We start from the raw sequence: 27,884 nt of genomic DNA on the forward strand, positions 1-27,884 counted from the left end.
TAAAAAAAAAAAAAAAATCCTAAACATCTGGAAAAATAATTTTGCTGTGACAAAAAATGTTTGTCACTACGGCGCGGATGGTCCTTCATGTGTAAGAAAAGTTGTAGCACGGGCAATAAAATGCAAAAATGTCTTTGGTGTCCACATCAGATTCAGTCAGCCCTGATGAAAATGCAGCACAGTAACAAAACGGGGCTTTTGTTTTTTTTTTTTTTTTGGGGGGGGGGGGGGGTAAGTAGCCAAACAGTTGCACAGTCATTTGATAGCATTTTCTCCCATTGGATGCAGTTGATTTGGGCATGCGCCATCTGCTAACTATAATCTGAGTGACCCCCAATAAGACCCCCCCCCAAGGTGTTTTTACAAGTGAACTGACAAAACAAGTCATTTTGATCATGCATATTCTATTTTCATTTTGCATGTGTCCCTGAAATGGCTGTCTCGTGGCTCTCGAATGTCAGACGTTGTGGCGCGTGAAGAAATCGGGAGGCGGGGATTAAGGATTAGCGCCAGGACAGGTCACGTTTGAAAGAGGTTTCGAGATGAAAAGTGATTTTTCTGAGGGGTGGCTCACTGTGGCCGCTGAAAAGATTAGCATGATGGGCTTGGCATGTGGAACTACCCTTTTAATTCTCGGGATGCGTCAGGAGTCATTCATCCACTCAGCTGACGGTGTGAACAAGCTTTCAGTTGCCGCAGACCGAGGGGGCTTTCTGAGGCGTCCCTAATCAACGGGACTGTGCATCATGTGATTATTTACAGTCACCGACACAAACGCTGCTCTCTAGTCACACGCAACAAACATGGCTTCCGGAAGAACCGCATCACCTCCCGTTCGTTACTATTCCTGTGCAAATGCTTCGCTCCAGCTGCGGCCGATCGCTCCCAACACCGTGTGATGTCATCAGTGAGGCGACCGGAACCTTGGACTGACCTCAGAGCGGACGTGATGTTCGTGAAAATGGAAGACCTGTTGCCATGGACGCAAAGTCCCGTCTCCCGTTTGCTCGCTCCTTCGCAATGGCGCTGTGACCATGTCAGAAGAGGAGACTCCGCCTCCTGCTCAGATTATTTACTGATTGCAGAGAAGGGGAAAAAAAAATTAATTTCTTCATCTCTAAACAATCATCTAATTCCCAAGCGCACATTTGTGATGTCACGTCAATTTTGGGCCAGGGTGTTCGTTAGTCCAGTGTCCTCGCGTAGGAGTCCATAAAGGTGCACACATGCATTACCTGGATCTGCTGATCTCGTTGCTTCTCGTTCCAGGTGAATCTCCGGCAGGGAAAAGATGGACGTCGCTGGAATAAACATCAGAGTGAGACATCCCTTCTTTATTGGTGTATTACTCTAATTATAATAATAATAATAATACATTTTATTTGTGGGCGCCTTTCTAGAAACTCAAGGACACCTTACAACAAGCAGTTAAAATCACGAGTACAATGTTAAAAACAACATCAAATAAGAAAAAATAAATACAACATAAATAAATAAAATAAAATAATGGACTACTGCAATAGTAGACGAGCGTAGTAGTGGTCACATACGAGGTGTTGAATAGTAGTAAGCATCGTACTTGTGTAGTAAATGGGTCATAGTCGTCGTCGGACAAACCATTATGGAGCTGCCAACGCGGCACGAGGAAGCGGTGACTGATCTCTGATGAAGGCTGAAGTGACAGCCAAGATTTTCTCTTCACTAAAAGAAGCCTTAAACTTCTTAAACTGTCTTAAAAATAAATATATAAACAGATCGAAAGATTTAAGTGAAACCTAGTCACGTCATCGTACTAGTAGCGGTAGTAGTCAAGTAGTAATAGTTGTGGAGTGAGACCAGTCAAACGATTAAAATATTTAATCGCGATCAAATGTATAATTGCAGAGTTAACTCAGAATGAGCCGTAATTAATCGCAGATTTTTTTTATCCATTCTAAATTTCCTTTTATTTCTTTTTCTCCTATTTTTCCCCATTTCAATCCTCTCATCAACATAGAATCGTGGATCAGTTTTCTTCGTGCAAAATTATGCCACTTCAAATACAAGTTGAAAGAGTGTACAGTTTTTTGGTGAAACCCCCCCACCCCCACTGGTTGAGTTTAACAAGCTCATAAATCAACTGTGTCGTTTCTCGAGGAGCAAAGTCACACAAATACCCGGACAATTCCGTCGTTGCGTGGACTTGTCATTTTCGCCTGCATACGCCAATAAATAACGAGGTGGCTGTCTAGTTTACCGTTAGATCAAATGTATCATACAGGGGGGGGAATCCCTCATTCTAGCGTCATGCTTCAATGGGCCATTCAACCAAAGTGGTGCTTTTTGCATCATCCGCAGGTCATGAACAGGCAACTTCAAAACAAAGAGTCGGATTTGAACTCGGGTGATAATTTTAAAAAAAAGTGTGTTTCGGGACATCCCTATTTTGTAGCAATCGAGTGCAGGACTCTTATCTTGTCAAAGCAATGCGGTAATCGTTCTCGTAGTACCAGTCTCGTGTTTACTTACTGTCAGGGAGTGTGCACACTCGGTTGCCAAGGTTACTGAAGTAGCAATGAGTCATAGCCTCAGCTGCTGAAGTTCTTTTCTTTCCTTCAAACTACACACGAGCATGACAAGAGCACAACACACCGAGTCATCGGTTGGAATTAAAAACGACAATTGGCCCACACATGTGATTGCTGAGTGTGTGTGTGTGTGTGTGTGTGTGCGTGCACGAGGCCTTCGCCGACCTGCAAGAACTTTGACAACAGCTGGACGCCATTGCTGCCGAGCCTGAAAACGAACACACAACCCCAGCCGGTCACAGGATGATCCGTCATGTGGTGCGTCTTGATTGGGCACATTTTTTTAATGGTCCTGTACTGTAAAATCTGCGACATGTGGTAGTAAGTAGTGAGTTACCGGGGCGTGTGATCGCCGAGGTTCTCCGGGGGGTACTGAGGATAATTTGCTGCCACAAATTCCTCGTTGGAACCGATTCCTGGCCAGCTCTCTTCAGTTGGCGTTCCTGTGAAAACACACACACACACACACACACACACACACACACACGCGCGCGTCGTCAACATGCATTTGTGTCACGGCGGATTAAGAGGATCACAAGTTTGGTTCTGACCCAACAACTTGAAGATGAAGTGAAGTTCCTCCTCCACGGTGGAACCAGGAAACAATGGCCGACCTGTTGTCATCTCGTACAAGATACACCCCACGCCCCTACATGCCAGCACGCACACACACACACACACAGGTGAGAGGAAGGTCTCTGTAGATGAGCCCGTGTGTGTTGTCCCGGTCACAAACCACATGTCGATGTGTGTGGAGTAGTCGGTGCTGCCCAGAAGGATGTCCGGCGGGCGGTACCAAAGGGTGACCACCTCGTTGGAGTACGTCTTGGTCGGGATCGACTTTGCCCGGGCCAGACCTGCGAGACCAAATCCCAACTGATAAGTCGTACCGCACGGACAAAGAAGAGAACGACAAGAAGAAGCGCGTGGAATACAAAAAACAACGCCATGGGCAACCACTACAACCACACGAATAACCTTTTTTGACCCAAGATCGACTTTTCAAGCTGGCAAACTCTCCTAATCGACCCTTTAAAAAAAAAAAAATGTTATTTCCGAAGCTCTTCACAATAAACAGACGCCAAGAAGTAGCGTGCGTGCCTGCAGCTCTGTGAGCCTCATTAACTACACCGCTACTAAATATAATTATAATAGTCGGCTTCACAGTGCAGAGGTACCGGGTTCGATTCCAGCTCTGGCCTCCCTGTGTGGAGTTTGCATGTTCTCCCCGGGCTTGTGTGGGTTTTCTCCGGGTGCTCCGGTTTCCTCCCACATTCCAAAAACATGCCATCCATCCATCCATCCATCCATCCATCATCTACCGCTTATCCGGGGCCGGGTCGCGGGGGCAACAGCTTTAGCAGGGAAGCCCAGACTTCCCTCTCCCTAGCTACTTCTTCCAGCTCTCCCTGGGGGATCCCGAGTCGTTCCCAGGCAAGCTGGGTGACATAGTCTCTCCAGCGTGTCCTGGGTCTTCCCCGGGGTCTCCTCCCGGTGGGACATGACCGGAAGACCTCACCGGGGAGGCGCTCAGGAGGCATCCGAATCGGATGCCCAAGCCACCTCATCTGGCTCCTCTCGATGTGGAGGAGAAGCGGCTCGACTCTGAGCCCCTCCCGGATGACCGAGCTCCTCACCTTATCTCTAAGGGAGAGCCCGGACACCCTGCGGAGAAAACTCATTTCAGCCGCTTGTATCCGGGATCTCGTTCTTTCGGTCACGACCCATAGCTCGTGACCATAGGTGAGGGTTGGGACGTAGATCGACCGGTAAATTGAGAGCTTCGCCTTTTGGCTCAGCTCCTTCTTCACCACGACAGACCGATACACACGCAAAAACATGCATGGCAGGCTAATTGAACACTCTAAAATTGTCCTTAGGTGTGAGTGTGAGTGCGAATGGTTGTTCGTTTCTGTGTGCCCTGTGATGAATGAATGAATGAATAGTAAAATGAAAAAAAAAAAACAGAACATTGCGTCACGTAAAACTAAGCCATTATGTCGTATTTGGCAAGATATTTGCACGTTTGGATTATTTTGTAGCTTTTAACCTTTAAATGTAAAAAAAAAAAAAAAAAAAAAGACATTTCACTCGATACCCTATCCATTGAAAAATCATGTGACAGCCCGATAGAGAAGCACGTGGACAAAGAGCGCAACTTCTCACCAAAATCGGCCAGTTTGAGTTCTCCTCGCTCGTTGATGAGCAGGTTTTGCGGCTTGAGGTCCCGATGGAGAACTTTCCGGCGGTGACAGTAGGCCAAACCTCGCAGTAACTGGAAGAGGAAAAGCTGCGAGACGGCGAGGACAAGACGAGATCCGTCACGTCGACGCCTCGACGGGTTCAAATCGCACGCGTGCGTAAATGGCAACCATAAAAAAAATGGGCTGACGCACTTGGACGTTGTGCATGTGGATGACGTTGCCGCAGTCGTCCAGGTACTGTTTCAAATCTTTGTCCTGAAACACACAAATATGCTCAATGGGGGCATGTAAACGATGCAGAAAAAAAAAGTCACAATCGTTCGTTTGTGTCTCACCAGGTACTCAAAGACCAGTGTGAGGGACTTCTGTGTGTGGATGATGTCATGAAGCGTCACGATGTTGGCATGTTTCAGGTCCTTCAGTAGAGACACTGATGCAGAAAAATGAGTCACTGAATGTTCATGGATTGAATTTTTTTCAGAAGGATGACCCCCCCCCTGGACCCACCCCCACCCCAATTGTTTTTTTAGAAGCACTGTTTGATGAGCTTCATGCTAAGTGTGTGTGTGTGTTATTTGAACAACAAAATACAGTCGTCCATTTTGTTGAATGTCGTCCATGGGAAAACGAAGCTTCATGAAGCACCCGTTTTCGACACCTCTAGATGGTGCTCTTGGTTTAAATATAAAGGTCATTCATTCATTCATCTTCTGTACCGCTTGATCCTCACTAGGGTCGCGGGGGGTGCTGGAGCCTATCCCAGCTGTCTCCGGGGCAGTAGGCGGGGGACACCCCGAATCGGTTGCCAGCCAATCGCAGGGCACAAAGAAACGAACAAACATTCGCACTCACACTCACACCTAGGGACAATTTAGAGTGTTCAATTAGCCTGCCACGCATGTTTTGGAACGTGGGAGGAAACCGGAGCACCCGGAGAAAACCCACTCAGGCCCGAGGAGAACATGCAAACTCCACACAGGGAGGCCGGAGCTGGAATCGAACCCGGTACCTCTGCACTGTGAAGACGACGTGCTAACCACTGGACTACCGGGCCGCCCATATAAAGGTCAGTGCAATGGAAATGTATTAAAATCCCCCCCCCGAGAGGAGTCCAAAACGTACACATGCGCTTCACTTGTCCACCACTAGTTGGTGACGCTTTATGACACTTTGCCTTTGAAGTGCTTTGCAACCATCGTTTGGCATCTATACGCGATTCCAAAAATCCTTTTAGAGAGTCTTTCACGAGAGCTCAGGCCCACCATCGATACAACACAGATTTTGGACATGACGACGCACGGGACGTCTACAAGCACCTTCTCTGATAGCCGTACACGGAGCTCCTTCTTCATGTTCCAGACGAATTTCCTTCAAAGCCACCAAGTTGTCTGTCAGCTTACTGCGGCCTTTGTAGACGGTCGCGTAGGTGCCCTAGACACGCGTGTCAAAGACGCACAGGTCACAGACAAGCAGGACGGGCTAAGAAGTGAGCGTTACGTGTCAAAGTTCGGACCTCTCCCAGTTTGTCTAGTTTGATGTAAGTCTCCAGTTTGCCGAAGCCGATCTCCGACTGCATTAAAAGAAAAGGACAGGGGGAGTATTTAACGTTGACGACAAAAGACAAAGGCTCCACGGTCACACAAGGGAGACGGACCAGAGAGACCCTACGCAGCCGCCTGCTGATTGGCTGTTCGAACAGAGCCGGGCCAATCACGTTGCACTTCTCCAAGTAGTCGTCGGGAAGACGGATGTCCGCAGGCAATGACAAACGTTTGTTGATGTCCTGCGAAACACACAAAATAGTTGTATTTTCGGGTGTTTTGTGTAAACGGGGATTAAAAAAAAAAGTGATATGTCCCTAAATTGTAATCGGACAATTCTATTGTTAGTCACTCCTAACACGTGCTGTTCAACGGTTAGCCTGTTTGGCTTTCATTTCTATTATGAACGGGGGTGAAGTTAGGCTATTGCAACTAAGCTAGCAGCTAATTGTTTTCAACTAGCCCCTCCAGCAGAGAAAAGCATACATTTTCACTTTTGGATGCAGCATTTCATCATCAAACTCAATATGAATGCTCGTTTGTCGAGAGCCGCCAACACATTGGCACCGGCCGGCGAGCGGGTCGACACTTCAGACACACGGGGGGGGGGCTCTCAACTCAACTTTATTTATGTGGCGCTTTCACGACAGCTGCAGCTGTAACGAAGCGCTTTACAGTAATATAAAACAAAGCAGCGCCCCCCCCCCCCTGTCTGCTTTTTAGTTTTAAGTGGTTATAGATGAAAGAGGAGTTCTTTAGAAAAGCAATCGGGGAAAAAAAAAGTCTCGTTTACCTCCGTGGATATCTTCTTGGTCCTGAGTCGAACTCGGACTGGACTCTGGACATCGTCTGAAGAGGACGTGGGCTCATTTTCTCCGTCAGAGCTCATCTTCACATCCTCGTGTACGATCTCTGCTTGGACACAAGAAGGAGTGCGAGAACAAGATACGACGCGGGGGCTGGGTTTATTATGCTTTATTTATTTATTTCTATTCGAGTTATTTTTCAGAACTTTTTTTGTGTGTGTGTGTGGCTTTTATAATTCAACGCATGGACCCGCTGACTCCTTCAAATGAAAAAAACCCTAAATTACACATTTTACAATTTTTGTAATGATGCATTTTGTGTTATACATTCTTTCTTTTTTCAAACACTCAAAATGTTCAGAGGCATCTGTGCTATCCATGCATATATAGTTTTTATTAGTTCTTTGAGATTTTTTATTCTTTGAAAAAGGAAAAAAAATTGTGTCTGGCGGTCCCAACCAAGCCATACTACCAATCCCGACCGGACGTGTCTCTGGCGCCACCTAAAAGTTGCACAATTGGAATGACCTCAACCCAACAATGTGGCATGCTTACGTCTGTCCAAGCGAAAACAAAGCGATTGACGTAAAAATCGCGTGAAATGCATGTATACACATTAGGTTTACGATGCATTCAAAAATATGAATTATAATGGGTCTCTATGGTGCAAAATATGTAAATTGTGAAGATTAAGGTATCAAAACGTTTTTTTATTATTGCTGCAATGCCTGAGAATTATCAGCCGGTGGCGTCATAAAATTTAGGCCATTTTAGAACCCCCCCCATACGTTTCAGTTCTCTCGCGTTTTTCCGAATGTCTTTGCCTTTGATTCAAAGACATCATTTTTACATTTATCGCAAGCGGTGCACTACAAGGGATATATAGCGTGGACGAACAACACTGTAGTTTACAAAAGCGGTCAGTGTTGTCAACTTAGCCATTTGGTCGCTCCGCTTACAGCGGAAGTCGAGCCAACGTGTTTCTTTGCAATAATATGTTCTAGGATGGCGGACTAAGAATTCATCAGATGAAACCACCCGTTTTTATTCATCAAGGGCGTGGCCATTTTAACACTGCACCGTCCTCTTCTGTCAACTGGAAATGACGTCAAAGAAAAATTTCCAAGATGGATTTTTGTTGGGGGGGGGGGAGAAAAAGGCAATTCCATTTCAGGCCAACCCTGAAGCTCGAGTCCTACCCAGTCTGCTGCTGTGGTTCAAGTATGAGCTCAAACTGCGTCCTAAACCTCGAGGCCGGCGGCTGTACGACTGGAAAAGAGACTGAACGGAGGAAGACGAGCCTCTGACTTTCACTCCCGCCGATGTAGGACGAATCGTGCCGGTCTCTGAGGGGTTAGAACAAAAAGAATAGAAAGATTTGACTGTCACATCCAGTGTACATACAATGAAACGTTTGTGTTTCAAAAATATAAAATACAGATCATATAATAGTGATTTCAAAAGTCACCCAATTATACAGTACAAATAACAGTAAGGCCTAATGGAATACTGTTAAGCGTATAGTTACCTTTAAATACTAAAAAGACAATATTGCAAAAGTATCAGAAATGTGAAAAAGTCTTATTGTGAGTTGTTGCCGTTTTTTTTTTAAGTTTTGTTCACAGCGGACAGTACGTTATGAGCGAGCATTACCCGAGTCACTGTGCGATGTGACGTCCTGGTGGTCGCTCAGCGTCCGCTCTCCTCCCCCACCAGCCCCTCCCCTCCCCAGGGTGAGTGACAGCTGCCGTTTGATCTTCCTCATCCTCTCCATGAGGGGAGGCCGCGAAGCTGAGGGGGGCGGGGCAGCCAGCGTGGACGACGCACCTGCGCACAGGAAAGTCAACGTCTCATTACGGTACGCTGACATGACGCACAATGCTAACATTTGGTACGCTGACATACAACACAATAGCAATGTGCATAATAAAAGCACTACAGTAGTTAAATCAACGTGCTCTGTTTTGCCCACTTCATTTATTTGTGGCAAGAGGCAAACGTTATGGCTTTACAAGAATTCAGCATTAAAATGATATGAAGCATTTGACAAATTTTTGCACAAACTAAACCGGAGCTTGGTGACACTGATTTAGTGACCTCACGATAACAGACTCTGATACACACCGTGTCAAACTTGGGAGTTCAACGTTGCTGCTGTGAATTGGGAATTTCTCCATTGCGAGACTAATAAAGTTTTTTTCTTAAATATCTACGTCGTCATATCTACTTGACTCACATGACAGATCTGCAAATGAATTGCACATTTCTGAAAACTGACACCATTTTCCCTAGGCGGAATTACACTACAAATATTTGACATGCCAATTGCCCAGAAGAATGTAGGTACAGATATCTGAAAGGTTCCTTTTGATTAGGCAAAACTGAATTGAAGATGATCTGAAGTCACTGCCAGTTATGACGTCACGGCGAGTGGCGACCTCTCCGGCGCGCCGTTATTTACGTCATCCTCCCATAGCATGCTTAGATTTACCGCACTTCCCGAACAAACACACTACAGTACATTCTGATTCAAGCTCTGTCCAATGTATCAAATGAATACAAACGAAACACTTAATGTACTTGTGTTGTGAGGTATTGCTGTACTTATATTTAAGATATTTCCGCGCCGCAACTCAAACAGACCGGAAACGGAAAATCTTTTTTTTTTTGTTTTTTGTTTCGGCGCACGGGCGCAATGCCTCCTGGGAGATATTCGATAATCTTAGCTCTCTACTTAACAAAATGCATTGTGGGACGCAGCGACCGTTGGTGACAGGGGGCGATTTATGATCATTTCATATTCACACAGCACTACAACATGGCAAACTCACTATGTAACGTACGATGTGATTTCAAACACAGCCAGGTTGCAGCTGTTAGCAAGCGACGGTGTCGTCTCACTTTCCGGCGCTAACCGGGATACGACTACGCTCTCGTTTCGATATCGAGTACCTAAATATAAAGCGCGGAGGCCGTCTATTTGCTGCACCTCAAGCCTTGTAAAACGGAGGAGTGGCGTGAGCCCCCGATTGTCCGCCGCCGCAAGGCAAACATCGCGTCCTTTTCCTCCTCTCCCCCCTCCTGTTACGGGCAACGTGAAGACAGCGGCAGGTTACTCACCGGGAGGCCCGGTCCTGGCGTCGCCCGCCTTGTCTTTGGCTCGGTTCAGCGTGACAGTGTGAAGGATTTTTCCTGCTCCCAATAATCTGCCGCCATGTTGCTCCTTCGCACATCAGTGACGTCACGCCCCCCTCCCAAACGTCTTGCGTGCGCATTGTCTTGTCTGTAGTACTGTACTACACTTCTAACGGTATATATTTTTATAAATACATCGGGGAAAAAATCATTCCTCCACATCTTTAATTAAACGCATCATTTTGAGGAAAAAATCTTTACTCATTTATGCTGCTGCTCCTGCCGGCTCCTTTTCACAATGACTTCTGAAAGCAATTTTATCCTTGTTCTCTACCACGGCATTTTGAATGTGTTTGTATCAGTCGAAAAACAAAACCTGAAAATTTACAAGAGATAAATAAATTGCTTCCGAGCGAGAAGGAACATTGGCTATAAATTACATTTCAAAAGTTTTTTTTTATTTAGACATCGGGGGAATTCACAGTTGACATGGTCATTGACGGACTGGCTAATCAATCAAGTTTTCTCTTGCTAGGCTTAATGGCAGCCATGACAATGAAATGCATAGCGTGCTAAAGAGTGATCTTTCGGTGGATGGCTAGCCATGACTCACACAACCCAACTGAACATTTTTTAAGACAGTCCTGCTATCTTTATACACCAATTTATCCTCATGCTTTATTCTCCAAATGCATAGGTTCCGCTGAATTATGAATTTTTTAAAAATGAAATTGGTGTCATGCGTCCGTGTGCGAGTTAGGCTAAACCCCTTGTGGATATCAGTCGCTGCAGTTTTTTTGCGATTGTTTTTCCAAGTTGCTCACTTTTCTGCAACCCGGAAATATCCTGGCTCTGATTTTTTTTTAAATTATGAAGAGGTCTATTAGGCTATGTTATCTAATTAGCATAGTAGCGACTGCACTTGTAGGCTTTGCGGTGGAATATGTCGGGGTCGACTATATTGGCTATATAGTGTGTTACTAGCACTCCAGCCACGTGGCAAGCAGCATTTACTCCATACCTTTGACACCCGCATTAAAGTCAATGTACTGGTACATTTGTTGCAGCTCATTATTCGGATATATTAGTTAGTTAGCATGTTAGCAACCTCTCCACTCGTATTCAATTGCACAATTTTGCACATAATCATTGAGGGTGAAAAAAAAAATATATGTAGAGTATATATTTTGTTTCTTCACCAGCTACTAAGTTTGTTGGGAGTTAAAAATTTTGGCCAGCAAGGAGACGTTTGATTGGCTCTTGAGGTGGTGGAGGTGGTCCTTCTCTTGTGGCTTCCGGCTCCGAGAGTCCATCATCGTCATCATTGTCTTTTTCTTCTTCTTCTTTGCTTGGATCTCCTCCTCTGTCTGGCGTTGTGTGAAGTCCCACGTTCGCTCTTCGGCCTGACGACGACAATAGGGCGTGAATAGATAGCGTGACAATAGTTAAATAGCAAAAAATGTGAAAGAAAAATGATAAAGATCGGGCTAGGAACAGGAAAGAAAAAAATTGAGGAGAACAAAAGAGAAAGAAATCCAGGGATACACGCAGAGGAAAAACGGAGGTAGTTGAGAAAGTGAAAAAGAAAAGAGGCAAACACAGCAAGCGAGGCAGAGAAAGGGCGAAAGAAAGTCAAATAGAAAAAGAGTGAAAGATAGAAAAAGACAGCGGGAGAGAAAAGAGATCAAGCCCAAAAAAATACAACTGAGTGAATAAAGAGAAAAAGGAAACGCACAGACAGGGAGAAGGAGAAAATTAGAGAAGGACAGAGAGTGCTAACAAGAAAGAAGAAATTACAGTGAAAGACCAAAAAAAAAAAAAAAAAAATGGGATGTAGGGATAAAGAGAAAGAAAAAAGGAGGATGATGATTGGGTGAACGAGAGTGGACAAAAAAGAGCTTGAATGAAAAGAGTGAAAAAAGCAGGTGACATGTACAGTGAAAAAAAGAGCAAGACAGAGAAAAGAGAACAAAAAAAAAGACAAAGAAAAAGCAAGACAGAAAAAATTGAAAGGAGCAACGAGCTAGTGCAAAACAACTCTTCCCCCTCCCCTTGTCTCTTTCTGTCATGTCTTTCTGTCCGTCTGCGCGCATGCCGGCAACTCACGTGCTGCTGGGCGTCCGTCTTCTTCTTGCCCTTCTTGCTCTCTTTGTCCATGCGAGCACTCTTGTCCACGTTGTCCATGTAGAAGTTGGTTTCGCGCTTGGCCTGCGACACTTCGGTGCGCAGGCGCTGATGAAGAACCATCTTCTCGTACGCCAGACGCTCGCTCAGATGCGTCCACTGGAACCTGTGCAGGTACTGCCGCGCCCACGATTTCCCTGTTAGCGAGCTCTTAGCACGGCGAATGGCGAGCGGTCGCCGTACCTTGATGCACCACAGGTCGGACACAAAGGTCTGGCGTTTCCGCGTCGCCATGGGCGTGTTGTGAAGAGACGCCGCCACGCGCTTAGCCACGCGCTTGTCACGGAACTCCACCCAGCCCTCGGTGAAGTCGCTCCTCCTGGAGCCCGATCGCTTCTTCTTCGCCTTCACCTGGCCGTCTGCACCCGCGGCCAACAAAACACAAAATGGTCGCTTAGAGCGGTTGGCAAAGTTGTCAACACTGTACTTTGGAAATCTTCTGGTTGCCATTTTATGTAGTGGTGCATTAGTGGAGACGAGCTTGAAGCAGCATAAAAAAAATTATTCACGCGGACAAAATTCATCGATAGAATCAATACGTCGCCTATTCGTACCTTCGGGTTGCAGGAAGATTCGTCCAATCTCGCCATAGACAGACAAAAGATTTCTCATATGTTTGGGCCTGAACCTCGGAGGGATGTGACCCAGGTACAGAATTCCTGGGACACACTTTTTGTCCGAGGAAGAGGAAGTCTTTGCCACCCCTTTAAGGGTTAGCTTTTTACGCTTTTCTTCTTTTTGAGTGGAGAGCTTCCCATCTTCCATCTCGTCCTCTTCTTCTTGAGTTGTAGTTTTCTTCTCCCCCTCCTGCTCTTTTCCTTGGGTTACAATACCATCTTCCTCCTCCTCCTCCTTCTCTTCTTCTTCGGCTGTAGTATTCTCCACCTCGTCCTCTTCTTCTTCTTCTTGAGTTGTAGTTTCCTTCTTCCCCTCCTGCTCTTTTTCTCGGGTTATAATATCTTCCTCCTCCTCCTCTTTGGCTATAGTCTTCCACTCCTCTTCCTCCTCCCATTGAGCTGTCATCATATTCCCTTCTTCCATTTCTAGTTGAGCCGTCTTTGTCTTTTTCTTCCGCTTGTCCATCTCGGTTCACTAGAAACGACAAGATTTGGTTAGAAATAAACGGAGGCTACACGTCTATATGGAACATAGCTGGTACAAGTGTACGGTTCTTTACTGCATCTGATATTTTTGTTACTACGTTCTTTTAAAAATAGGTTGTAAACGCGTCAACACAAATTAGTGTAAGCGAAAGATTCTGTTCATTTCACAAAGCAATGACGTTAATATTTTTCATGTTTTATGTGGTATAGTGTAGAAACGTTCACCAGTATTAAAAAAAAATCCACATCGCATAAACCCATGGGCCATGACTAGACATTGTTGTCTTTGATAAATTTATGATATTACATCTCCATCAGTGTTATTTGAAGTTTTGTATCCAAAACGAATGGAAACGCACTTACACAGCAAAAAAACAAATCCAAACACTGGACCGTGAATATCATTCCTCTTCACGTGCAAAAGACGTCGCATGGTAGTGACGACAAAACAACGACGCAGGCACATTTCCTCTTAAAACAGGCCCTTTCATAATTAAGGCATGGTTTACATCGCGATTCTAAGAGGTGGGGGAAAATATTTCAAAATGTGTTAGCATTTAATACATATAATTTTGATTATACCATTTAAATATTTATTCGTGATGTTGAAGTTGGTTGAATCCAAACATGATTTGGAATAACAGTAAAATTCATTCATTTTGTTTTAAAAAGAGGGCATAAGCCACCTAGAAACAAAATCTAACTATTTGGTAGCACCAAAACACGAAACATAAGGTCATTGCTGAATTTTTAACAATATAGCGTAAAACAATTGGATTTTATTTATTTAGAGACAATATCCAAACCGGTGTACTTTTATTCTGAAGTTACATTTATGGGAAGTGAGTTGCCGACATTTCCGGGTCGACACGAACATTCCAACTTGATGTAACTTTCAATCCATTTCTTTGCAAATTTATTTTGGAGGTAGACTTAATCCAAAAAGTCGACGAAGGCTGATTTTATGGTTTTCTTTTTTTTTTTTTTACAGGAGTTTGTGTCGTGGATTGTCAGGACAAATGTTGTGGCACATTCTGGACGCTCGAAGCTATCGTTGAGCTGCAAACAAGATGCAGAGACCGGTGACCACTCTGCGCTTAAGTCCGCAGATCAAAGTCAAAGTCCTCAACGCCGGTTTTCAGACGCTTGATGACGTCACACAAGTCAGCGCACTCGAGCTTAGTCGAGGTACATACAGTATTCGTTTTCCTCCCATTCCACTACACAAAGGGCTTTGGCTGAAGAGCTAAAAATTGGTTTCAGGTTGCACACACACACATAAATAAAATCAATGAATATGAAATGAGTCTGATTGGCTGGCGATCAATCCAGGGTGGCAACCCGCCAGCGACCCAACATGAGCACGGGAGATGTTAATGAGGACGAGCACGATAGAAAATGCATCGATAGTATTTCAGCAACCTAAGAACGGAGTAAAATGACCAAGACCCAAAGATCTTTCCATTTCAGAGGCGGGTCTGAGCCAAGAGGAGGCGCTGGAGGTGCTCCAGGCCGCGAGGAAGGAGGCAGGAGCTGATGAAGAAGGAGCAGGTGATGGCGCTTCTCTGACCGCGCTGGACCTTCTGCAGAAGGAGGAGGCGCTAACTCGCATCGTGACGTTCTCCTCACGGCTGGACGCCGCGCTTGGAGGAGGACTTCCTGTTGGGAAAATCACCGAGATCTGTGGAGTGCCCGGAGTGGGAAAAACACAACTTTGGTAAGAGAGAAACACACAAAATCTATTGGACCTTTTGAGGTGGTCCTAATGGAGATGGTCCCAACTGCTCAATAAGCCGCAGTAATGTTCTTCGCCGAGGATAAAATGATTGAAAGTGCAACGATGGCAGATGTGACACAAATATGCCCTCAGTCTCCAGCTGGCCGTGGACGTTCAGGTGCCTCCTTGTTTCGGCGGTCTGGGAGGTCAGGTGGTCTTCATCGACACGGAGGGAAGCTTTGTGGTCCAAAGAGCGGTGGACCTCGCCGCCGCCGCCGTCCGCCATTGCACCCTGCTGGCCGAGGAAGCGGAGCAGCGAGACGCCGCGGCCGCCTTCACCGTGGAAACCATCCTGTCCAACATCTTCACGGTAAGGTGACCGACTGTCGCCACCCCCTGACGCAAAGTCCGGGTGTGGTGATCATGAAGATCATTTCCCGTCCCCCCTTGGTAGGTGCGTTGCCATGACTACGTGGAGCTCCTGGCCGAGATCTACCTGCTGCCCGACTTCCTGTCGAGTCACCCGAAGGTCCGCCTGGTGGTGATCGACAGCGTGGCCTTCCCCTTCCGTCAGCACTTTGACGAGCTGCGCGGTCAGCGGACCCGCCTCCTCAACGGCCTGGCCCAGCAGCTCATCTCCATGGCAACCAAGCATGACGCGGCGGTGGTCCTGAGCAACCAGATGACCACGCGGCTGCAGGGCGACCGATCTCAGCTGGTGCCCGCTCTGGGGGAGAGCTGGGGCCACGCGCCCACCCTGAGACTCCTCCTACGCTGGGCAGGTCCACAAAGGCAGGCGACCATCTTTAAGTCTCCCGATTGCGAGGAAGCCACGGTCTGCTACCAGATCACGACGGAGGGCTTCAGGGATGACGACGACGACGACGACGACCGATCGGAGCGGCCGCCGAGTAAACGCCCCCGAACGCTCGCAGGCCAGTCGGCCGCCTGCTAGAAACAAACAAAAAAAAAAAGGACGGCGGCTTGTCGTGGTGGTCGAAGCGGCCGTCCCGAGGGGTGAACCGATCGGCGCTTATTTGTAAATAGGACTTTTGTCTCCATTAAAGATATCGAAAAAAAAAGTTACACAGGTTTATTAATCCCCAAAACTCCCCAACAATGCAATACAAAATAGAAAACATCTTTACATCTTTACACGCAGAGGTGGGCAAACAACGGCTCGCGGGCCAAATCCGGCCCGTTGCTCTTTTCAATCCGGCCCGCCGAAGGTTGGTATACAATTAAGGTTGGGATGTCAACGACTGCAAAAATTTCATTTGGACTTGTAATGATTTCAAGTCAACACCAGGTGGCACAGTTACTTGAAGTTGCAGAGCATAGGGAGGAAGGGGGAGATGATACGGAAGCCCGCGGTAGCGCCAAGTCAAGCGAATCCCGTTCGATACGACGGAATAATGTACTCTTAAAGTCTGAAAAACGTACCAAAAAATGCAAAATATTGCTTTTTAAAATCAAGAAATCCAATTCATATGATGTCGAATTTAGTTCGCCTTTTTGATCCGGCCCTCCATAATGTTTTCTGGTTCTCATGTGGCCCTATGCAAAAAATAATTGCCCACCCCTGGGGGTCAATAAAATTAAAAAAACTCTTTAGACAGTCCCAATTAGTTTCCAAATGATTTTCAGAGGCGGCCTGACCCGGTGGCGCAGTGGTTAGCGTGTCGACCTCACAGTGCCGAGGTCGTGGGTTTGATCCAGACTCCGGGACTCCCTGTGTGGAGTTTGCACGTTCTCCCCCCGTGCCCGCGTGGCTTTTCTCCGGGTGCTCCGGTTTCCTCCCACATTCCAAAAATAAGCATGGCAGGCTAATTGAACACTCAAAATTGTCCGTGTGTGCCCTGCGATTGTCTGGCAACTGGTTCAGGGTGTCCCCCCCCCGCCTACTGCCCGAAGACGGCTGGGATAGGCTCCAGCACCCCTTTTGAGGATAAAGTGGATCGGAAAATGGAGGAAAGGATCATTTTCGGACATTTTGTAAAGAATCCCAAGAAAGTCTTAACAAGTCAATAAAGACTCAAGCAGGGGCGGGCAACTGGGCGGTCCTCAAGTTGCCGTTTGAAAAGTCTCGTTTGAAATTCTCACACGTCGATGTCGCGTGCGCACCTTCAACTTAAAAGTCTTCAAACCTGGCGGTGGCGATGGAAGGCGTCGTCGCTAAAGGCCGCTGTGCTCCCTGATCCAGCCGCGATATCGCGTCACTCGCGCGTAGATGCCCGGCTTGTTGCCGCGAGCGCAACCGTCGCCCCAGCTCACCACGCCAGCCAGGAAGACCCGCCCACTCGGGCTGACCACAGACAGCGGACCCCCGGAGTCCCCCTGACAGGAATCAAAAGATGAAGATGAAGACTTTCGGAACTCTTGAAGACTTGGAAGTATTGCGTGAAGACTTTTTCAACGAGGATGGGAGAAAGGAGCCTTTTGAGAGGCCATCTTCACCTGGCAGGCGTCCACGCCGCCTTCGAGGACGCCGGCGCACATCATTCCATCGGTCACCTCGTCGTTCATGACGCGGTTGCACGGCGAACTGTCGATGATGCGAACTCGGGCTTTCTGCAGGATGCTCCCCGCCACACCTTTAAAGTGACACAAGGACGATTGATTGACACTTAAAAAGAGCATCAAGTGACCCCCCCCTAAGCCCCGCCCCCACCTCACCTCCCTCTCTGCCGGCGCCCCAGCCGGTTATCCAAGCCTCCTGGCCGGCAGGGAAGCGGTGCGCGGGGGAGGGCAGGCAGATGGGCCAGATGTGCTGGTTGAGCGGCACGTCCGAGTCCAGTTCCATCAGCGCCACGTCGTTGTCGAAAGTGAGCCGATCAAAGTCGGGGTGGGCCACGATCCGCATCACCTTCCTCCTCACCGTCCGCTCGTTAGCGCGGCCCAGCACGCGCTGGCCCAGGAGGGCTTCCCATTGGTCGGCCCGGGAGTGCCTAGGACGCAAAGCGATTGGTCGTCTGCTAACGGCTGCCCGCCCACTTCAATTCGATGAGTGGACACGCTTTGATTGAGAGTCTGCTGTTCGACTCGTCGGGAGTGACTCTTAAATGAGTCACGTGGCTCTTTTTAGACTCGAGTCTGTCACAACACTTCCAAAAAGTTCAACTTGTGTTTTTGCCATTTTCAAAACTCTTCCAGCTCGTTTGTAAAAGTCGGACTTGTCAGTTCTACTGGTCCTTCAAGACTCAAACCAGTCTGCGAAGGCTCTTGAGAAAGCCCGACTCATCTGCCGACTCTTTCGTTCGTGTAACTGATCTAAAGATTGTGCCGCAACTCCGAAGGCACTTCCTTAGGAAGTCCAACGAACCCGTAAAAACTCTTTGGAAAAAACGGACTCTTCTCTTAAAAACTCTTAAAAGTGGTCTGGAAAGGTTTTGGAGTCTGAAGCAAATTTGACTTGAGTTCAACCGGTTCCTGTGCTCGTACCTGAGCGAGCCCTTGTCCTGGACGCAGTGGGCGGCGGTCAGCAGCCAGCGGCCGCTCAACACGGAAGCGCCGCATGCGTGACCCTGGCCCGCCAGCTGGAGGCTGACCTGCCAGGGCCACTCGCCCTCTTGCGACGCCTCACCGCCGACGATGCGAGAACTTCGGTATGGCCGTAAACCGCATTCTGGGTGGAGCAAAACAAAACAAACAAACAAAACACACACACAATTATCTCTTGTGTTTGTTTCTCAGGATAGCAAAGTGCTCTCATGTAGCGGGGGTCAATTTGACCCGTGATCCAAAAGGGTCCGAAAAACAAAGAAAAAACATGCAATGTTCAAGGTACACGGACAATTAATTATGTGTATAGATTGTACAGTATGTTGAAGTCCTATTGGAAGATGATCGGACACCTTTTCAAAGTAAAAGCTTAGCGAGCTAATTTGTACGCAAGATAAGTCACGAGGTATTGAAGATGTTGAAATGAAAGTAACAACAACAACAACAAAATATAATTGTTTTAAACCGGGTATTGAATGAGCTTCAAACTGCTGTCGATTTGTCTTGAAAACGGGTCAATTTGACCCATGACGTGACAAAAACGCTGAACGGTGCGCGAGCGCTCGAGATGGACATACCACAAGCTTCCTCGTCGGACGCATCCTCGCAGTCCTCCTGGCCGTCACACTCCGGGTTGACTTTGTCCAGGCAGCGTCCGTTTCCGCAGCGAAAGCTGGAGTCCGGGCACGTCGTCATGGCGACCGCTGCGGGGACGTCACAAATCAGTCGATGCGATGACGTTTGGGTGTCATGATTGGTTTTCGACAACCGATCGTCGACACACCGACTGGTCGTTTTTGACAATTGCGTCTCATTTCGAGACGAGGTCAACACCAAAAGCGAGGTCATTCGCACATTTTTCACATTTCAACTCATCAGAGCCGTCGGCGCAGTCGTCTCTGCCGTCGCACACCGTCGCCCGCGAGACGCAGTGTCCGTTCCTGCAGTGGAAGGCGTTGGGAGAACAGGCGCCTGCCAAACACGACAGAGCGGGTCAAAATTTTTAGAGATTGAATTTTTGAATGAAAATGACAACGTCAGCACAGTCCACACACAGTCTTGAAGTCTCATGAGTTCAATTGCAATTACACACACAAATATGGATTGTTCTCATTAGCATCATATGGCCGAACCAACCCCCCCCCAGCCCCCTCTGTCGCATTCCCATTTCAAAATGCCAATTTCACGTCGTTCATTTTTCATTGGCCGATGTCGCTTTTACAGTTGCAGTCTGTTATCACGCGAGCGAAGATTGAAAAAGACGAGGAAGCTATTGGCAGCGCAATACTGCCACCTTGTGGTCTGTTACAGGTTTGTGCATGGAACTAAGCGCTGTTACGTCGTGCGGCGGTCAAACAGTCCGCAGTGTAAAATAGTTCATTTTATACCCTGAATAACACAATGTGATCAAATATATATATATTATATATTGTAAATTATTACAATAAATTAATCAATTATTATATATTGTGCCCGGTAGTCCAGTGGTTAGCACGTGGGCTTCACAGTGCGGAGGTACCGGGTTCGATTCCAGCTCCGGCCTCCCTGTGTGGAGTTTGCATGTTCTCCCCGGGCCTGCGTGGCTTTTCTCCGGGTGCTCCGGTTTCCTCCCACATTCCAAAAACATGCGTGGCAGGCTGATTGAACACTCTAAATTGTCCCTGGGTGTGAGTGCGAATGGTTGTTCGTTTCTGTGTGCCCTGCGATTGGCTGGCAACCGATTCAGGGTGTCCCCCGCCTACTGCCCGCAGACAGCTGGGATAGGCTCCAGCACCCCCCGCGACCCTAGTGAGGATCAAGCGGCTCGGAAGATGAATGAATGAATTATATATTGTACTTATTGTAAAGTGTCCTTGGGTGTCTTGAAAGGCACTTATAAATAAAAATGTCTTATTATTATTATCTAATTATTGAAACAGAAAACTCACGGCAGTCTTCTTCGTCGCTGGCATCCCCGCAGTCGTCCACGCCGTCGCAGCGCAGACGAGAGTCGGCGCACAAGCCGTTGGTGCAGCGGAACTTCCCCGGACAAGCTGCGGCAAAACAAAACACCAAAAAAAACCATCGGAGTGATCAATTGTCACGATTTTGCATACTGCGATTGATGGCCTATTCAGTCACATCATGACCTCAAAAGCGCAATGACACAAAAAACTCTTCATAATTTGGACAGACGGGTTGAAGGGCAACTCGATCACACAACGAAATACTCAACAGTCACTCGGGATGAAGGCCTCGAAGGCGGCGGAGAAACCCTGGTGCACATATGAGCAATCCGAGTTGAACTTGACGGTCATCCGGTTGCTTCTGCTGGCCACCGCCGTTCTTGCGTCTTTCGCGCCGCACAGCCTGCGATGCAAAAAGGACGTCTTTGAAACGCACGGGTCGTGAAATATGACGCGAATACGCTACAGAGGCATGACATGTGAAAGGCGCCCTAGAAATAAAAGATGTCGTGTATTGTGCAGGACGTGGAGCATGATGTGCAGTAACAGAACAGCACAGAAGCAACATGCACATGACGGGTTGATTTTTCGCAGAATATAAACGCAGTCATATTGGCTACTGACGAAATCCAGAAGAAAATTACCTTCGGCCGTTGACATCCACATAATCTCTTGAACAATCACTGGAGTCATTTCCGACATAGAATTTGCTGAACTTGACTTTGACCAACTTGCCCTTGGAAACCTGGAAAACACACACACACAAACAGCATTTTAGCGCATGTCAGCGGGGACACGCTTTGAACTACACAAACTCCCCCCCCCCCCCCAAAAATACTGTATTTTCCGCACTAAAAGGCGCACTGGATTATGAGGCGCACCTTCAATGAATGGCCTATTATGTATTTTTTCTTCATATATTGCACGGACTGCATTAAAAGGTGCAATCTACAATGCATCCACTAGATGGAGCGACGCTCCTTCCGTTGGACTGGAGAGGCGTTCATGACCACCTCCGAGAAACGAAAATTCGCGATTACTTCAATGAAACTACGAAAATAATGCATCAGAACAGAAAATCAAGCGAGGAAATCACAAAATCAATTCTATAGCCACCGCCCCCCCACCCCTACAGAATTTATTTAGGCATTTCCTTGAGCGTAGCTCCAATGGAACGATCAGGTGTCAGTAAAATGTAGGAGACTGGACTGTCTCAAAAGTGCTTGACATTTATTCCTTTGTCGTGTACTGTATTCACAAACGAGGAAATCACAAAAGAAATTCTGTGGGGGTGGGGGGTATAGAATTGAATTCTAAATAGGATATATCCCAACAAGTAAACCTGAAAGGATTGGTCGCCCAGCCCTAATGGCGAATAGCAGGTACTGGCCTGGATGTTCCACACGCACAAAGTCTGAGGAGGGTAGCTGGAAGGGAAGTAAGGCGAAGAGAAGACGCCCACGTCACCGCTCAGAGTTCCTCCGCAGTCTGCCGGCGGCACGGAGGTTAAAAGCCCCATTCTGAACACCTCGCCTTCAAATGAAAAAAAACAACAAGAGTCGGGCACCCACCTGGTGGCGCCAGAGAGACCTGCGAAAAGTTGGCGACGAAGCCCGGAAAGTTCTTTTCCTCGTTGGTGACCAGGGTCAACAACATGACGTTGCCCGACGACACGAAGGACAGCGAACGGCGAGGAAGGCCGCAATGTCTGAAAACACAACAAATAAACTCGGATGGCGTCTTGACACAAGAGCTATTCGGATGCAGTAAACATAGACGGAAAAAGACCGCGGTTGAAGAGATGGAGATTGTGCAAAATGGACAACGTAAAGATGGAAATCAGAAAGATTTAGGTTGTCGAGCTGGTGGCCATGAACGATGTAAAAATTGAAGTCATAAAGATTTCCGTCGCAAAGACGTAGATCGTAAACTCAAGTCGTTAAGATGGAGATTTAAAAAAAATATACGGGTGATGTAAAGACTGAAGTCGTAAAGAGGGAAATTGTTCAACTGGGTGATGTAAAAGCTCAAGTCATGAAGATGGAGACCCCCAAAAATGGATGACGTACAAAGCTGAAGACAAAGGCGCGGCTCATACGTCATATCATGAAGATGGAACTCGTCAAATGGCGTGACGGGATCGATCGACGAGGTCAAGATCGTAAAACGTACGATGTGACGTCTCGGTCATAAAGATGGATGCTGAGAAGATGGAGATCACGAACATGATGGAAAGCAAAGGTGTCAAACTCAAGGCCCGGGGGCCAGATCTGACGCACCACGTCATTTTATGCGATCCCCCCCCCCCCTGCCCCCACTCTCAAGGAAAATCATCTTGCATGATCCTTGGTAAAATCTGCGCCAAACAAACTGTTCAACAAGACGAGTACGGTTTCCTCTATCCCAACCTGCCCTGGAGAGGGAAGACGTAACGCCGACGTGGCCCGCGACAAAAATGAGTTTGACACCCCGTACATCAAAGACGAAAGTCCTAAAGACGGAGAGTCTCACTCCGCGATGGTGTTTTCCTCGATGGGCGCTAGCGAATCATAAATCCTGACAAAGTCGTGTTGGCAGTTGTCCTCCAGGATCAACGTTTGGAAGTCCAGTCGCACGCGGTGGGCGGCGTCCGCTCTCAAGCGCCACTGCAGGAAGATGTTGGACGGGTATGAGGAATCGGGGAAACCCGGCGACCGAATGACTCCGCCCTCTCGGACGTGCACGTCAAAGGACTTCTTGACTGAAAAAAACAGCAAATTAGAAACCGTGTTATTCACACTAGCTCAGTGGTTCTTAACCTGGGCTGGATCGAACCACAGGGGTTCGGCGAATCGGGTCTCAGGGGTTCGACGGAGCCATGGAGGTTTAAGACACACCCAACTGAACATGTCAATGAGTTATGACACTCCCGCTTGGCCATCACTGGCTGCAGACGTGACGTAGCTTGTCCAGTCAGCGCTGCGGGAAATTTTGTTCGCTCAGTAGTCACCGTGTGACTGTCGTGATAGTATGTCGTGTGATGAAAAAAAATTTGTTAATAGATGCTAACTATGTCGAGCAAAAGAAAAGAAAGTGGTCGGACAAATCGAGATGACATGCATCACAGACCGTGACTAAAGGAACACTTCTTGAAACTGCATGGAGAGTCATTTTGTAGTGGTGAAGCTTCGTGAAGCACTTTTATGCACAAGTGCTTCACGAAGCTTCACTTGTTTTTGACTCCTCTAGAGGGCAGTCTCGGTTTAAAGATTCAGTGGAATTTTCATACATTCCCATTGCACTAACCTTTATATTTAAACGAAGAGCACCATCTAGAGGTGTCAAAAAGTATCACAGGTGCTTCATGAAGCTTCGTTTTACCATCATTATCATTTTGTGCACACAGAAAAAACGTATACCGTGAACGTGTATTTACTTTTTTCTGTTTTTAACAAATGCATTTTTTAATGTCTTGAATTTGTAAAAAAATAAATCGTATTTTCATTTTTCACGAATGAAGGCTTCGATGAATGTGCATATCATGCATAGGGTTCTTAAACTCTGACAAGGTTAAGAACCAGCGCACTAGATATGAGGTTAAAACTCAATCGTTGGACCCAAAAAATGTATTTTCCAAAATGCTTGTCCTCATCAGAGTTGGCTTACGATGAGCCAGAGCCTGACTTTGGCCACGAGGGCAGCTACGACCCAACGTGGGCAAGTGGCCGATCAATGTCACGGCATATATGGACAAACAAATCGGGAGCCAATGCCAGGACAGACGGACACAAACAATTGGACTCGGTGCCAACCAACGGCATTGACAGGAAAAAACAAACAAACAAGAAAAACGTATTCTTACCCAATAAGGACGGTGACGTCATGCGCGGATCGATGGCTGCACACAAAAACACACACATCTATAAACATGGACATCTCAGACGCTTGATTGACAGTCGAGCGGTGCGGGAGAGCTGACCTCGTGTGACGACAGCGTCGACCTTGAGCCAGCGCTGCGGTTTCAGCAGCACTCTCCCTCGTCGGCTTTGTGGACTCCCCGCCGCAGTTTGCAGCGACCGGGCGGCCGTGTCGGCCGAGGCCTGCTGCGACGCGGGGACGCTGAACTCGGAGCGGTAGTACGCCGTCACAGAATCGCCGCCGCCGTCGCTGCGGTGGGGGAAAGATGGCGGCTGATATGACCTGATATCTGATATTTGCTTGAGGTGGAAAAACCGCGACAACGATGTGTTATGCCGACTTCAACCACTGCAAGTTGTAGAACAATTGTCTTCATATTTTGGATTTTATGGACATCCTTGTAATATTTTTTCGAATATGAAGTGGGCATAAATATAGATGTCCACATACTGTACGTTTTGGTGGCGACTGATGGCCGAAATTCAGCAACGTTACGCTTTGCTACATTCACGTCGAGTACTTTAGGCCAGGGGTCCCTCAACCTTTTTTACCCCACGGACCGGTTTATGTCAGACAATATTTTCAGGGACCGGCATTTAAGGTGCGGCGCAAATAATACAACAAAATAATATGGTACGAGCTGCATGAAAACTGTGGCGCTTTCGAAATATATTGACAATAAACACAAGGAGTGTCTAATCTGGCCGCAACACTCGGATTTAATGCCTTCAAAATACGATACCATGCAAATTCAAAGCGCATGAAAATGACAACTCACCACAATACACTTCAAGTGTGTGTTTTATGTCCAGTCTACTTTGTAATTTTGTTTTAGTCGCCATTGCTGCACAAAACCCCCGCCTCACACAGGTAGCATGTGGGAAATAGCAACAGTGCTATTGTGGCGATCTCAGAATATTCAGCCATGACTATAAGCCAGTTGGCTGGAACGTCCTTTTAATGCCGCCGTCATTTGAGATCTCCAGCAGTTTTTTTTTACTAATTATAAACTCACGTGACGCAGAAGCGTGGTTTGACACATGTCAAGCGGAGAATCCGGTAATTTTCAAAATAAAACATCTTTCGTATTCCGAAATAAACAAAACGGAAGTAAGGCATGTTCTTTCTGTACGGCCCGGTACCAAGTGCCCTGCGGACTGTTACCGGTCCGCGGACCGGTGGTTGGGGACCCCTGCTTTTAAGGCTGTTCTTTAGACCTGAAACCGAAATCGCCTTGTCACGTGACTCACCTGAAGGCTTCCACCGATGAGCGTTGGAAGTATTTGCCCAACGGCGCCTTTGTGTCATAGATCACTTTTAGCTGCAAAATGATGAAAAAGTTTTGCTTAGAGGCCACAGCTGACCGCCGACCCCCCCCCGTATCCCCCCATGTCTCGGGGCCACACCACCACTCACCTGCTGACTGACGAGCGTCGCCATCTTGACAAAAGGCTCGCTGCCGGGGTCCTCGTAGGCCGGCAGGAAGCTCTGGTTGCCGATGGACATGGAGCCCACGTAGATGCGCTTGGGGGCCCCGTCGCGGTGCACTAGCCAGATAACGACACGCACATGCTCGGGTTACAATAGTTGCGAGTTTTTATCTAATTTTGTTTGAAATGTATTTTTTTATGAGTTTTTAGAATGAGGTTGTTTGTTTTTATCTTTCAAAAATGCTCTGTTTATTTTGTTATTAGTTTTAGTATTAGTTTTTTTTTTTTAAATATGTGTTGCATTTGTGGAGTGCAAGATAAAAGAAAAAGGCCACAGTTTGGTTGTCATAAAGTATATTAAAATTCCTCAAATTTCCTTCTGCACCACGCGAAATAAATACCGCTACATTTACAAGAACCCACAAAAGCTACAAAGGCCGTTTTTTGCTATAATTACAGTCTAGTTACTTTTCTAAATGTAAAATGTGGTTATGTTAGATTTTTTTAAAAGCACTCTCAGTTTTACCACTTGTCGTTCTTCTCATTGGTTGTCATTATTTCTAATAACCTAAAAAATAAACAAATTTTTAAAAAGGCATTTGCTCACAGTGGAAGCGCCACACAAGCATCCCGGTGAGCAGAGACAGCCCGGCGGCTGCCGACACCAGGCCGGCGGCAACCCACAACTTCCTGTGACGCACTGCCCTCTTCTCCAGCTTTTTGGCATCTGGGGCGGGCAGAAACTGAAGGCTGGGATCCAGGTCCAGATCCTGATGGAAGCGCAGCAGGTTGCCGTTGGTGATCCGGTCAGATAAAATTGTCATGAGACCAGATTCCAATCGAGAACACCGAAACTGGCTTACTTACGTCTAAATGCTAAGCATGTGGACTGTACGCACTCACACACACACACACACTTCGAACCAGTTGGTCCGGTGGTGACGTCACTCACCTGTCTCAGGCTGAACTTCTGTCCCGTCTCCAGCGGATCCATGATGACGTCACTGTTACCGCCGGGATCACTTTGTCTCCCCCCCCTCTCCCTTCTCGTTCACTTGCCTCAAGCCCCGCGCTCGCGCTCCCCCATCGCGAACGGACGAGTGCGCGCGTGCGTGTCTACATGTGAGAAAGCGAGCGCGAGAGAGAAAGACACACCGAGAACGTTTCCAAAGATTCTGTAAGAAGTGAAAGCGGGTCGAATATGGTTACCCCTCAAGCTAAGGGGCACAAAGTGTTGCTCGGGATTTTAGTCTCCCGCGACCCCTTACGAAAAAAAAAACCCCCACTCAAAAGCAGGGGGGGTGGGTTAAAAAAAAGAAACGTTGGTCTTTCCCGTCGACGAAGCTGCTCTTTTCCAACAATGCATTGCGCGACTTCACCTGTGCTGGGCGTGGCTTGATTGAGAGAAGGGGCGCGGCCTCGGCGTCTGGCCTCTTCTCATAGGTTATTTGTTTAAAATCAAAAGTAAAATGCGGAAATTGCGATGAAAACGCCTCACTTCTCTTTTGATTTATAAAAATAATTTGATATACTCATTTATCAGAAAGATGCCAACATTTCTTGAAGATCATGGTAGCAGGTTCCTGAATACAGATGTTTTTTTTTCTTAGTTTTGATTGTCTGTTAAAAATAATCAAAAATAAAACATAAGTTAAAAAAGGAGGCATAGCAGGTTTTTTTCATGTCATTTATTGGTGTCATGAATATACATGTCTGTGCTTTAATCGTAGTTCATTTATTCATGATTAATTTGTTCACTGAACTCCCTCACCTTCAAAATGCTTACGCTAATGTTAGCTCAAATTACAATTCGGAAGCTCGCCGTTGTCGGCGTGGATATCCTGGACCCCCCA

The 27,884-nt window shown here is 47.0% G+C and overlaps 4 protein-coding genes across 5 annotated transcripts; 1 reads left to right on the top strand and 3 right to left on the bottom strand.

The window, feature by feature from the left end:
- Positions 1-752: 752 nt before the first annotated feature.
- LOC127593588 (cyclin-dependent kinase 16-like) lies at positions 753-10,388 on the bottom strand. The gene is made up of 17 exons (XM_052055141.1): positions 10,239-10,388; positions 8,772-8,945; positions 8,318-8,464; positions 7,106-7,224; positions 6,426-6,554; positions 6,285-6,341; positions 6,088-6,202; positions 5,107-5,201; positions 4,964-5,026; positions 4,734-4,857; positions 3,304-3,424; positions 3,119-3,216; positions 2,905-3,010; positions 2,733-2,775; positions 2,509-2,599; positions 1,236-1,301; positions 753-1,075 (listed from the first exon to the last, which is right to left on the bottom strand). The coding sequence occupies exons 2-17, from the start codon at positions 8,890-8,892 to the stop codon at positions 1,038-1,040; spliced, it is 1,533 nt and encodes a 510-aa protein (XP_051911101.1). The 5' UTR covers positions 8,893-8,945; positions 10,239-10,388; the 3' UTR covers positions 753-1,037.
- An 887-nt stretch (positions 10,389-11,275) lies between these two features.
- Positions 11,276-13,996, bottom strand: abt1 (activator of basal transcription 1). 2 transcript variants are annotated; one of them, XM_052055348.1, is made up of 5 exons: positions 13,906-13,996; positions 12,992-13,529; positions 12,621-12,796; positions 12,360-12,554; positions 11,276-11,656 (listed from the first exon to the last, which is right to left on the bottom strand). In XM_052055348.1, the coding sequence occupies exons 2-5, from the start codon at positions 13,518-13,520 to the stop codon at positions 11,459-11,461; spliced, it is 1,098 nt and encodes a 365-aa protein (XP_051911308.1). In that variant the 5' UTR covers positions 13,521-13,529; positions 13,906-13,996; the 3' UTR covers positions 11,276-11,458. The 2 variants fall into 2 exon arrangements, with proteins under 2 accessions (XP_051911308.1, XP_051911302.1); XM_052055342.1 differs by having other exon boundaries at positions 12,992-13,524; positions 13,908-13,988.
- A 375-nt stretch (positions 13,997-14,371) lies between these two features.
- On the top strand, positions 14,372-16,294 carry rad51c (RAD51 paralog C). The gene is made up of 4 exons (XM_052055403.1): positions 14,372-14,728; positions 15,011-15,257; positions 15,411-15,627; positions 15,712-16,294. Exons 1-4 carry the CDS (start codon positions 14,611-14,613, stop codon positions 16,210-16,212), a joined length of 1,083 nt encoding a protein of 360 aa, XP_051911363.1. The 5' UTR covers positions 14,372-14,610; the 3' UTR covers positions 16,213-16,294.
- A 41-nt stretch (positions 16,295-16,335) lies between these two features.
- On the bottom strand, positions 16,336-27,413 carry LOC127593203 (suppressor of tumorigenicity 14 protein homolog). Its single transcript, XM_052054477.1, has 18 exons — positions 26,984-27,413; positions 26,639-26,801; positions 26,018-26,148; positions 25,852-25,922; positions 24,663-24,850; positions 24,546-24,581; positions 23,216-23,444; positions 22,276-22,412; positions 22,047-22,192; positions 21,349-21,449; positions 20,974-21,107; positions 20,687-20,791; positions 19,614-19,730; positions 19,337-19,462; positions 18,699-18,882; positions 17,934-18,205; positions 17,715-17,851; positions 16,336-17,594 (listed from the first exon to the last, which is right to left on the bottom strand). Exons 1-18 carry the CDS (start codon positions 27,023-27,025, stop codon positions 17,433-17,435), a joined length of 2,481 nt encoding a protein of 826 aa, XP_051910437.1. The 5' UTR covers positions 27,026-27,413; the 3' UTR covers positions 16,336-17,432.
- Positions 27,414-27,884: the final 471 nt, after the last annotated feature.

This window comes from Hippocampus zosterae, chromosome 2, assembly GCF_025434085.1.
Source record: "Hippocampus zosterae strain Florida chromosome 2, ASM2543408v3, whole genome shotgun sequence".
Taxonomy (NCBI): domain Eukaryota; kingdom Metazoa; phylum Chordata; class Actinopteri; order Syngnathiformes; family Syngnathidae; genus Hippocampus; species Hippocampus zosterae.